The sequence below is a fragment of the Girardinichthys multiradiatus genome, chromosome 2 (genome assembly GCF_021462225.1).
Source record: "Girardinichthys multiradiatus isolate DD_20200921_A chromosome 2, DD_fGirMul_XY1, whole genome shotgun sequence".
NCBI classification, from domain to species: domain Eukaryota; kingdom Metazoa; phylum Chordata; class Actinopteri; order Cyprinodontiformes; family Goodeidae; genus Girardinichthys; species Girardinichthys multiradiatus.
This window is the reverse complement of record NC_061795.1, coordinates 23,860,581-23,872,754: the sequence shown is the minus strand read 5'-3', so window position 1 is coordinate 23,872,754 and position 12,174 is coordinate 23,860,581. Positions and strand designations below refer to the sequence as shown.

At 38.8% G+C, this 12,174-nt stretch overlaps 1 protein-coding gene across 3 annotated transcripts; it reads left to right on the top strand.

Annotated features, from left to right (window-relative positions):
• The first annotated feature begins 2,060 nt into the window (after window positions 1-2,060).
• Window positions 2,061-11,960, top strand: saal1 (serum amyloid A-like 1). Of its 3 annotated transcripts, none has more exons than XM_047387397.1 (13): window positions 2,061-2,216; window positions 2,659-2,858; window positions 3,179-3,280; window positions 3,575-3,658; window positions 5,018-5,097; window positions 5,182-5,241; window positions 5,310-5,425; window positions 5,515-5,677; window positions 6,752-6,834; window positions 6,938-7,120; window positions 7,341-7,498; window positions 7,624-7,716; window positions 11,650-11,960. In XM_047387397.1, exons 1-13 carry the CDS (start codon window positions 2,213-2,215, stop codon window positions 11,725-11,727), a joined length of 1,404 nt encoding a protein of 467 aa, XP_047243353.1. In that variant the 5' UTR covers window positions 2,061-2,212; the 3' UTR covers window positions 11,728-11,960. The 3 variants fall into 3 exon arrangements, with proteins under 3 accessions (XP_047243353.1, XP_047243344.1, XP_047243362.1); XM_047387388.1 differs by having other exon boundaries at window positions 6,935-7,120; XM_047387406.1 differs by having other exon boundaries at window positions 2,079-2,216; window positions 2,663-2,858; window positions 6,935-7,120.
• Window positions 11,961-12,174: the final 214 nt, after the last annotated feature.

Below are 12,174 nucleotides of genomic sequence, written 5' to 3'. Positions count from 1 at the left end.
AGATTTTGTTGCAGTGTACTGCAAAAGAAGACTGGCACGCTGAAGATAAGGTTACATTACCCAAGCATAACCAAAATGTTGCACCTGAGTAATCCCTGAAACAAAACAGCTAAGAGCCAAACTACAACTTTTGCTACTGCAAAGCTTAACGGATTGCTTAACCCGAAATCAACATTTGAACTCCAACTGTGTGACCAGATGCCAAAAACTGGCTGCAGCCCAAAACATTTAATCCAAAGATCAACTCTGCATTATGTCAGCTAAAAATGTAAAACAAAATGAAAAATGTAGCACAGAGGGTGAGATGAACAGTACTTTGCATTTGTTCTTGATGTTTTATAAACTTTCTAGTGTAATACTCTATGCTCTCTCAACACTGTCAATAAAATAGACTACATTAGTGAAAGAGGATCAACAGGTTGAAAACACATAATACGTCTGAACTGCTAGTTACTGTGAACCAGAGTTTGTTTCAAGTCCCAGTCTAAAGTATCAAACAACAGAAACTCAATGTTGTTCCATGGTAAGCTTAAACCTTGTAAGCAGAATTTGTGGGGGGAAAAAATGCATTAAAATGCAGCTTTAAGAAAAAATGGAAACGTTTTAAACTGAAAACTTGTTTGAAGATTATTATGAAGCTTGCTTTTTCTATTCACCTTGCATTTACTATATGTCCAGTAAATCTCTGAAACTCTGAAGTTGTGGGCAATGTTCTGTGTTGGACACGAGGCTGAGTACAGAAACTGTTGGCCTGCTTTGTTCAAAGATTTATAATCATTTAATTTTAGACATCTTACTATTCTGGCAGATAAGGTTGAGCGAGTAAAGTACTACATTCAGTTGGTATTGTTCACCAAGAAATCTGCCTGGAAACATAACACAGGTAGACATCAAGAAAAAACAGAGCCAAGTGAGGCGTTACACGTTTCACATAAGTATGTGGTTAAGATTGCCGCTTGCTGTAAAAATTTAGAGTTTTTACTCTCCCCTCAATAAAACCAGAATGTTTGGATTTGGAGATTTTATAGACAGCACCAAAAGCTTTTTATAATTATTACAGCTAAAATGCAGCTTTTTGTAAACCGAAGTATATTCTGGCCATAGGTCCAAGTTGTATTTGCTGTGACTCAGTACTGGAAACCTACAGAAAAAAATACAAAACAACCACTGTGTTTCCTAAAAAACACATAAACAAAACTGTCTAATCTTTTAAATTTTTATTTAAATTTTTAATTATTGTTTCAAGTGGTCAGTTAAAATTAAGAAAGTACCAATTTTTTTGTGTTTTCTAATGGTAGTCAGTCAGTCATTTTATACCACTCCTTCCATAGTGGGTCGTGGGGAAGCTGGTGCCTATCTGCAGCAGTCTATGGGCTGGAGGCGGGGTACACCCTGGACAGGTTGCCAGTCCATCACAGGGCAACACAGAGGCACACAGGACAACCATGCACACACTCATTCACACCTAAGGGCAATGTAGAGAGACCAATTAACCTAACAGTCATGTTTTTGGACTGTGGGAGGAAGCCGGAGTCCCCGCAGAGAACCCACACATGCAAACTCCATGCAGAAAGACCCCCGGTCGGGAGTCAAACCCAGGACCTTCTTGCTGCAAGGCAACAGTGGTACCAACTGTGCCACCTTGAAGCACAAACAAAACTGTCTAATCTTTTCATTTTTTATTAAAATTTTTAATTATTGTTTCAAGTGGTCAGTTACACCAATAACAAATGTAAGTTAAAATTAAGAAAGTACAACTTTATTTGTAGTTTTAATGGTAGTTTTCTTTTCATATAGAAATTCAATAAAAGCCAAGTAAATAAACAAAAAGTATTATTTATTAGTAGCATGAGGTAACACTAAAAAATATAAGAACTTCTAATGATTAATAATAACAACAACAACAATCAGAAGAAGAATATTCACACCAATAGAGCAATCTTTCATAAATATTTGAAGAACATCTGTGGATGGACAGCATTGATAAAGTAAAAGTTTTAAGTGGATCTGACACTTTCGCTTGCTTCCTGCAGGGGGCGATATCCAATTTACACTCAGGTTGGGAACCACAACAAGGCCAGTCGCGCATGCGCAGCCAGGTAGACGCCATAAGTTGAGGCTGTTTGAAATTTGAGCTGTGCTGCAATTTAAAATCTTCTGAAACCTTCATGTAACAATAAAAAACCAGTTCGTTTTGCTCAGAGCGGTCGCCATGGGTGAGTTTAAATATATCATTTTTATATTTGACATCTAATGTTAAACTATTGCCTACATGAGCGACCTATAGCAACTAGCTTAAATATGTTTGTCATGTACCAAGTGTACGGAGGTTCTGAGGGTTGAGTAAGAGTCTAACATTGGATTATACTCATCGGTATAAAATTATCGAAGAGGACAACATTGTAGTCATGTGTTTAACATTATACTCTTTTCCAGAAGACTAAACGGAAATTAGAGCCCTAAAACTCATACAAGAAAACGTTTTCTACTTTAATGTTAAAAGACTAGCATTTCCTTCAGAATTAAGTTAATTAATCACTTTGTTGTCATTGTCGTCACTGTTGTCTAGTACAACAGTGATCTTAAAGGTCCATATTTATCAAGATCCATTTATGCTGAAACGCTCTGTCATCTCTTTGCCTCTGTTTATTCCTCAAGACAGCAGTATTGATGGTGCAGAGGAGGAAGAAAAGGAGAGATCCACACCTCCAGCTGGACTGCAGTCTCCTAATTTGGATCGTAACCCGTCACCACCCCCAGACCAAGCTGATGGACAGGAGGGAGAAGATCTGGATGCCATCGGAGACACTCTTTACAGCAAGAACTGGGTTTTCAGCACGCTGACTCGACTCATTCAGGTAGTTGGGCTGCCTTACTAAAACTTGGCCAATTCTGAGGGCTTAATCGCAGACTTTAGGCGTCTTAGATGTTGGGTGAGACTTTCATATTAGTCCTGCTAAAGCTGGCTCAGACATGGAGGGCTAACACAATCTTGCCTAAAGTTATTTTCTGGATGTACCAAAATTGATATTTTAAGCTGCACAACTTCATCAAGCCATAGGTCTCTTGTTCTTCCTTTTTTTTGCATCCAGCTGGCCATTGTTTGTTTGGAGCTTTCTCGCTTTTGTGCACACCAGCCATGGCATCTAAATTTCTGTAAACTTACACTGTTTTGCAGATGGTTACAGAGTATTCAGAAGAGAACTCAGAAGTTCAGATGCAGCTCTCTGATGATGATGAGGAAGATCTGTGCAGGGTCTGGGACATGGCCATGGATGAGGTACAATCTCTACCTCGCTTGAATAGGCATATTCTGCTGCACATTTGATTATTTGTGAAGTAAATGGTAAATAACACAAATCATTGTTTTGGCCTAAAGTAAAGATAATAGAATTTGTTCCATAGATTAATAATGTCTTGTTAAAAAAGAGTTTCATCAGGAAATGTGAAACCTAATGGGATTTTGCTGATCTGCTCTCCCTGTGCGTTTAGCTTTTCCATTTATTGGCATGACTTGTAACACTAAATTGTTCACAGCTTTCATATTTTGTCCTTATGAATCAAATGCTTGCAGGACGTCGCAGGTTTTCTGCAAGAATTCAAAGCTGCTGATATCCTTCTTGGGGTCATAGCCAAATCTCGGTGCCCACGTCTTACAGTGAGTGGAATGCTTTTCTTTCATACCAGCTTTTAGTCCTATATGATATAATACACTCAACGGTCACTTTATTAGGTACACTTGTCCAACGGCTCGTTAACCCAAATTTCTAATCAGCCAATAATAGGGCAGCAACTCAATGCATTTAGGCATGTAGACATGGTCAAGACAATCTGCTGCAGTTCAAACCGAGCATCAGAATGGAGAAGAAAGGTGATTTAAGTAACTTTGAATGTGGCTTGGTTGTTGGTGCCAGACGGGCTGGTCTGAGTATTTCAGAAACTGTTGATCTACTGGGATTTTCATGCACTACCATCTCTAGGGTTTACAGAGAATGGTGCGGAAAAAAATAAAATATCCAGTGAGCGGCAGTTCTGTGGACGCAAATGCCTTGTTGATGCCAGAGGTCAGAGGAGAATGGCCAGACTGGTTCAAGTTGATAGAAAGGCAACAGTAACTCAAATAACCACTCGTTACAACCAAGGCATGCAGGAGAGCATCTCTGAACGCACAACACGTCGAACCTTGAGGCGGATGGGCTACAGCAGCAGAAGACCACACCGGGTGCCACTCCTATCGGCTAAGAACAGGAAACTGAGGCTACAATTCGCACAGGGTCACTAAACTGGACAATAGAAGATTGGAAAAACGTTTTCTGGTCTGATGAGTCTCGATTTCTGCTGCGACATTCGGATGATAGGGTCAGAATTTGGTGTCAACAACAAGAAAGCATGGATCCATCCTGTCTTGTATCAACGGTTCAGGCTGGTGGTGGTGGTGTAATGATGTGGGGGATATTTTCTTGGCACACTTTGGGTTCCTTAGTACCAATTGAGCATAGTGTCAACGCCACAGCCTATCTGAGTATTGTTGCTGACCATGTCCATCCCTTTATGACCACAATGTACCCATCTTCTTATGGTTACTTCCAGCAGGATAACGTCATGTCATAAAGCACAAATCATCTCAGACTGGTTTCTTGAACATGACAATGAGTTCACTGGACTCAAATGGTCTCCACAGTCACCAGATCTCAATCCAATAGAGCACCTTTGGGATGTGGTGGAACGGGAGATTCACATCATGGATGCAGCCAACAAATCTGCAGCATCTGTGTGATGCTATCATGTCAATATGGACCAAACTCTCTGAGGAATGTTTCCAGTACCTTGTTGAATCTATGCCACGAAGGAATAAGGCAGTTCTGAAGGTAAAAGGGGTCCAACCCAGTACTAGCAAAGTGTACCTAATAAAGTGGCCGGTGAGTGTATATAGTATTGTAATAACAATAATACTATGAATAATGTATGCATTTGATCTTTCTTGCTTAATTACAGTAAAGCTTTTGTCTTTCACTAGGAAATCTGTGTAGGAATCCTTGGAAATATTGCCTGTTTTCCTGACACATGTGCGACTCTCAGCCAAAACGAGGACTTGGGGTGAGTTACAACTACCATTTCCAGTTGTTAAATCCATTGCTCTTGCTATGTTTCTGATTGCTATACTTCCTGGTTTGTCCACAGTGCTGTGCTGTTGCTTCTTCTGGGAGATTCAGACCCTCCAACCCTTCTAGAAACCACCAGGTATATTTTTAATCATACCTAAATTATTGAAAAGCATAGACATTTATTTCTTCTCCTGATGTTTACAGACTGCTGCTGACCTGTTTGTCTCATAAAGACATCTGTTTCCCATGGCTTGAGCGAATACGACAGCACACATCTGTGTGCTCCAGCGTTTCTTTCATCATGAGCAGTTCTACTAACAGTACTCCACTTTTACCCTATACTTTACATTTATTAGCTTTCTGGTTTGTAAAACTCTAAATGTGTCCGAATATTTCATGCGTTTTCCAGCGGATCTGCTGGAGAAGGTGGGAGAGCTGGTTGACAAACTGTTTGACCTTGATGAAGAATTAATGAAGAACTGGCTCACCTCTCAACCGAATGAGAAGGAGAGAGATGGTGAAATCCATCTGGATTTGAGCTTGAGTCTCATTGAGGCAGCAAAGCAGCTCAGGTAGGAAAGGAGTTGTATCCAAGTTTTGCACCCCTTGTCGACAGACCCAATGATCTTCATCGAGTAGCTAACTTCTCAAGCTCCAGATTTGACAATAATCAAAATACTACTATAACCTTTATTTGTATAGCAAGAAGAAGAAAGACAGAAGCTTATTTCTCAACTTCTGGCTGAAGTACCGGCTGTTTGAAAGAGCTGTAAAAATGACAACCAGGATCAGGCCACTAACTGACTTAGTTTACACTTTGCAGTTATCGGCTAATGGTGATCGCTACTTACAGTGCTGGTCAGATGTTTGCATACACTCACTAAAGGCATGAATGGATAATTTAGGTGTTTTAAAGACATATTGAAATGTTAGAATGAGTAGACAATTGATAACATGAATGAATTGTAAAGAGTCAAAATTAGATGTAGAAGCTCTAATATATACGTAAACAACACTATTATTAGGATAAATGTCCTTTAGCTGGTTGTAGAGTAAAAACATGCTTATTGTGGTTCATGCATAATTTTGGCTGGATATTTCGCCACTCTTCTTATCAACATAGGTAGAGTAGGGCATTTAAACATTTTCACTCTGCTACATTTTTCACTACTACATACATATAAATCAACAGGAACAGATAAAATAAAGACATATCTAAAATAGTCATATTTTGAGCCCAACAGTGAAAACGCTCATTTTTACTATATATAAAAATTGACGTTGCGGGAGAACAAATGCTTTGCCAGGGCATCGTGATGTATGGAGTGTTTCTTTTAGAGCTAAGTTTGTTTAGATAGCTTTTTTTCCCAGAATGAATTAAATCATCATTTAAAAACTGTTTTGTATTTACCCAAGTTATCTTTGTCTGATATTAAAATCCATTTTATCTGAAACATTTAAGTGTGACAAAAAAAAAAAAACATGGAGGAAGAAATCTCTTAAGGGGAAAATACTTTTTCACAGCACTGTATCATTTTGACCTTTTAATGGCAACACTGCACAGTAACACATTTGTTTTGTATTAATAGTTTCATAAAGCCACATTCGAATGAAATTCAATAATAATGATATCTATATTTTTACAGATCTGAGAGTGTAGATGGTCTAGAGGTTTATCTTCACATCCTCCAACTTCTCACCACCGTAGAGGAAGGTATTCAGGTTTTTGGTAAGGTGAATTTTTTAGTTTTCTTTGATTTTTAGTTGTAGATGTTAAAGGTTTCTGGTAATGCAGCATCAAAGAAGGCATTATGTCATTGTTTCCCCAGCGGCTCCCGATGGACCAGGCAGAACTGTGTGGGACTTTGTCAGTGACGTTCTGAGCAAGGACCTCTGCCAACCAGATGATCTTCCGGTCGTCCTGCATGAGCACAAAAACCTCTTAATTCAGGCGTTGTCTGTGCTGCAGGCTCTTTATAGATGCCAGGATCGGTGGTGCAGCAGAAACGACACAAGTAAGTTTTCAAAGAGATCCACTTTTCCACCTGCTTCAGAAGACTTTGGGACTGATTTACCAGATCACCCCTTACTTCATGTTCTTCACCTTGTTTAGTGCATGAGACTTAAAAAGTAAATCAGCAGATAAACTCATTTCATGTTGTTTTGGATTTTTCAGGCAGTTAGAGGTTTTTAAAATCTCTAACTATAATTTCTCTTTTTGTTTTTTGCATCTAGGTCTATTTCTTATTGGGTCAGTCTTTCGGGTGTGCCAACATATTAGTGAGTTCAAACATAAAGCTCACGAAAAAGAAAAGGCCAATGATGAACAGCTGCAGACTCTTGCAGAGATCACCTCTGAGTTTCTAGCCGACCTCTGCAATAATATTCAGAAGGTAATGTTTACTAAGAGTTTTTCCTCTCACAGTTCAGTGAAACAACTTAATTTTTATGTATTGAGATAGATATAAAACTGGGAGGTTGTAAATTATGTCATTGCTCTGTGTTCTGTTCATTGTAGGACACGGTTGCAGATTTGATAAAGAACGATTACCTGACACAGACAACCTGTCAAGCAGCTGCAGCCTGTTTGCTTCCCAGTTTTAAGACTTCTGTAAGTGTTTTCTCTCGAATGATGTATATTTGAACACTAAATAATAATAAAATAGTCTAATTTTATTCCTTTGCTGTATTGTCTGTAATCAGCTACTGTTACAAACATACTGACATTACTTTCAGTGTGAGACAGTATTTAAAGTGTAATTTTTATAGAAGCCAGTAGTGATCTAAACAGGTATCAGATGGTTGTAAGGCAGGCAGTCACTTTAGTGTATTTGAGTCAAAACAGCACTGGTACAATATGATAAAAGACCATTTGAAGTCCTTGTTGTAGATCATCACTGTAAAAGTCAAATCAGACTTCGGTTTAGGCTGATTTCAAATGATTGTACAATTTTATGTGTACTAGTTTTGAGAGAAATGTGTTTACAGCCTACAATATAACTACAGTTTAATTAAACGTCTTTACTGCGTACAAAAAAACCTAAATTTGGTTACAGATTCCTTTCTTTAGAGCCTCTGCACCCCTTTTTTTTTTTTTTTTTCAGGGAATACCAATTGTTTGTTACGTAAGAGTTTAACATAATTTTAGTCTTGCTAAAATGTTTTTCACCCGAGATACAAATTCAAAATAAACTCAAACCTTTGCACCCAGCTCTTGTTTTTAAAATTTAAAGCAGTCAACTTTGTGTTCAAATAATTAAGTTAAAGTTAATTAAGTTAAATTAGTATGAGATTCATGCATATGATGTCACCTGATCTGTATGCACTGTTAATTTTTCCAATGTCCAACTCATTCAGGCACTGATGCATTATGGGTCCTTCTCTTTTTTAGGCATGGTTGTCAAAGTGATGGAGAGAGCTATTCTATGTGCATAGTATACCAGTATATCAGCTGAGATGTACTGCTAATTTTCTGCTAATATTGAGTCCTGTCAGCCTGTTTTGATATTTTGCACCACCATGTAAAGTATTTCCGGGTTGGGTAAAAACATTGTGGTGATAGATGGAACCATCAAGGACATTTTGTAGTTAGAAAGATCATGAATGACAAGTACAGCTCGGAAAGTGCAATATTTTTGTCTCTTATTTCAGAAAGTGAAATTAGTATATAGGTTCATAACACATAGAGTGAAATATTTTAAGCTTGTATTTCTTGTAGTTTTGATGATTATGATTTTCAGGTGATAGAAATCCAGAGTTCAGCACATCAAGAGCTAGAACACATAGACGACTCCTAAACATTGACTACGGATGTCACATTCCTCATGTTAAGCCACTCTTGAACCAGAATCTGGACTGTTGCTCAGTGATCCAAAGTCATCTTTTCAGATGATAGTAAAGTTCGCATTTCATTTAGAAATCAAGGTCCCAGAGTCTGGACAAAGAGCAGAGAGGCACAGAATCCACGCTGCTTGAAGTCTAGTGTGAAGTTTCCATGGTGAGTGATGATTTGGGGTGCCATGTCATCTGCTGGATTTTGTCCACTGTGTTTTCTGAAGTCCACAGTCAATGCTGCCATCTACCAGGGAATTCTAGAGGACTTCATGCTTCCTTTTGCTGACGAGCTTTGTGGAGATGCTGATTTCATTTTTCAGCCTGACCTGGTATCTGCCCACACTGGCAAAGGTACCACAAGCTGGTTTAATGGCCATGGTGTTACTGTGCTTGATTGGCCAGCAAACTTGCCTCACCTGAGAGGAACCAGACCTCAGCAGAACCACAGGCTAATCACCTCCATGCAGAATTGATGCAGTAATTTAAGCAAAAGGAGCCCCAACCAAATATTAAGAGCATAGAAATGAACATACTTTTCGGAAACCAGATATTTCTGTTTAAGATCCTTCTTTATTGATCTTATGTGATACAGGTCCTTCTCAAAATATTAGCATATTGTGATAAAGTTCATTATTTTCCATAATGTCATGATGAAAATTTAACATTCATATATTTTAGATTCATTGCACACTAACTGAAATATTTCAGATCTTTTATTGTCTTAATACGGATGATTTTGGCATACAGCTCATGAAAACCCAAAATTCCTATCTCACAAAATTAGCATATTTCATCCGACCAATAAAAGAAAAGTGTTTTTAATACAAAAAACGTCAACCTTCAAATAATAATGTACAGTTATGCACTCAATACTTGGTCGGGAATCCTTTTGCAGAAATGACTGCTTCAATGCGGCGTGGCATGGAGGCAATCAACCTGTGGCACTGCTGAGGTCTTATGGAGGCCCAGGATGTTTCGATAGCAGCCTTTAGCTCATCCAGAGTGTTGGGTCTTGAGTCTCTCAACGTTCTCTTCACAATATCCCACAGATTCTCTATGGGGTTCAGGTCAGGAGAGTTGGCAGGCCAATTGAGCACAGTGATACCATGGTCAGTAAACCATTTACCAGTGGTTTTGGCACTGTGAGCAGGTGCCAGGTCGTGCTGAAAAATGAAATCTTCATCTCCATAAAGCTTTTCAGCAGATGGAAGCATGAAGTGCTCCAAAATCTCCTGATAGCTAGCTGCATTGACCCTGCCCTTGATAAAACACAGTGGACCAACACCAGCAGCTGACACGGCACCCAGACCATCACTGACTGTGGGTACTTGACACTGGACTTCTAGCATTTTGGCATTTCCTTCTCCCCAGTCTTCCTCCAGACTCTGGCACCTTGATTTCCGAATGACATGCAGAATTTGCTTTCATCCGAAAAAAGTACTTTGGACCACCAGTGCTGCTTCTCTGTAGTCCAGGACTGGGGAATGCGGCACCTGTAGCCCATTTCCTGCACACGCCTGTGCACGGTGGCTCTGGATGTTTCTACTCCGGACTCAGTCCACTGCTTCCGCAGGTCCCCCAAGGTCTGGAATCGGCCCTTCTCCACAATCTTCCTCAGGGTCCGGTCACCTCTTCTCGTTGTGCAGCGTTTTCTGCCACACTTTTTCCTTCCCACAGACTTCCCACTGAGGTGCCTTGATACAGCACTCTGGGAACAGCCTATTCGTACAGAAATTTCTTTCTGTGTCTTACCCTCTTGCTTGAGGGTGTCAATAGTGGCCTTCTGGACAGCAGTCAGGTCGGCAGTCTTACCCATGATTGGGGTTTTGAGTGATGATCCAGGCTGGGAGTTTTAAAGGCCTCAGGAATCTTTTGCAGGTGTTTAGAGTTAACTCGTTGATTCAGATGATTAGGTTCATAGCTCGTTTAGAGACCCTTTTAATGATATGCTAATTTTGTGAGATAGGAATTTTGGGTTTTCATGAGCTGTATGCCAAAATCATCCATATTAAGACAATAAAAGACCTGAAATATTTCAGTTAGTGTGCAATGAATCTAAAATATATGAATGTTAAATTTTCATCATTACATTATCGAAAATAATGAACTTTATCACAATATGCTAATATTTTGAGAAGGACCTGTATTATAATTTTCATAGACACTGAACTTTTGATTTTGTTTAATCTGTAAGCCATTATCATCAAATTTACCAGTAATAAAGGCTTGATATATTTAAATCTGTTTAACGAATCTAGATGTGAGTTTCAGTTTCTGAAATGAGTGACTAAAAACATGACTATAGAAACGGAGGCCTTATCAAGCAAATAAAATGTCTCCTCAAAACTCTCTGCAGGTAAACAACACTTACACCATATTTGAAGTAATGCCGCTATATTAAAAGTTGTGCTAGTTTGGTGTCAATCATTGCAGTAAAGAATTACGGAGTAATTAAAACGAGACATCGGCGTGTTCATGTTGCCTTTACATTGATGGTTAATTGTGCATGTCTGAAATAGGCTTTAAATTCCCCTGTTTAAATAAACTTATTGTGAGCTTAGTAAACCTTCTCTGTTTTTGCTATTTATATCTAGAGGTTTTATTTTAGAGCTGGTGTCCAATTAGTCTGTAGGGTAAACTGTCCCACAACACCACCTCCTGTGGAAAATAAACACATTATTTCCACCCTCTCCTTTCTCTTCTTGTACAGTTCCAGCACCTGCAGGCTGCATTGTCAGAGACTGATCCCCTACTGGCAGATGTGATGAGGACACAGTTTCCTACCTGAGGCTCCCTGCTGACCAGCTTATTATAACAGCCAGTATTTCCTCTCCAAATATTTGCATTTCCATGGCAAAGAAATGGTCATTAATGTTAAACTTTATCATTTCTTTTGATAATTTTACATATTATTTGCTTATCTTGGCGAGATTTAAGCTGCGTTCATGTCTACAGTTTTTAATTAATGACAGAAAGCTGTTTATGATTGACTGTTTTTTATTAAAATTATATGTGCTCAAAGGCTTTTAGTGAATCATTAATATTATGTAACGACAAAGAGATCTAAAACAAACAGTTGGTCAATATGATTCTCATGAAAAGTCGAGGACACCTAAAACACATCCCTGCTCTCTGTTTAACTGAAGACTTATGATAGTGGCAGCCACATTTATTCACACCCTTGGTAAAGAGTGTAAAATATTTAAATGTTTTGGGGTTTTTTTGGTAGGGGTAT

Excerpts from the sequence above, each read along its gene's own strand:
- saal1 (XM_047387388.1), top strand. Across the intron at positions 5,242-5,309 it reads ACCCTTCTAGAAACCACCAG|ACTGCTGCTGACCTGTTTGT; the intron begins GTATATTTTTAA and ends TGATGTTTACAG. Across the intron at positions 5,426-5,514 it reads CATGAGCAGTTCTACTAACA|CGGATCTGCTGGAGAAGGTG; the intron begins GTACTCCACTTT and ends TGCGTTTTCCAG.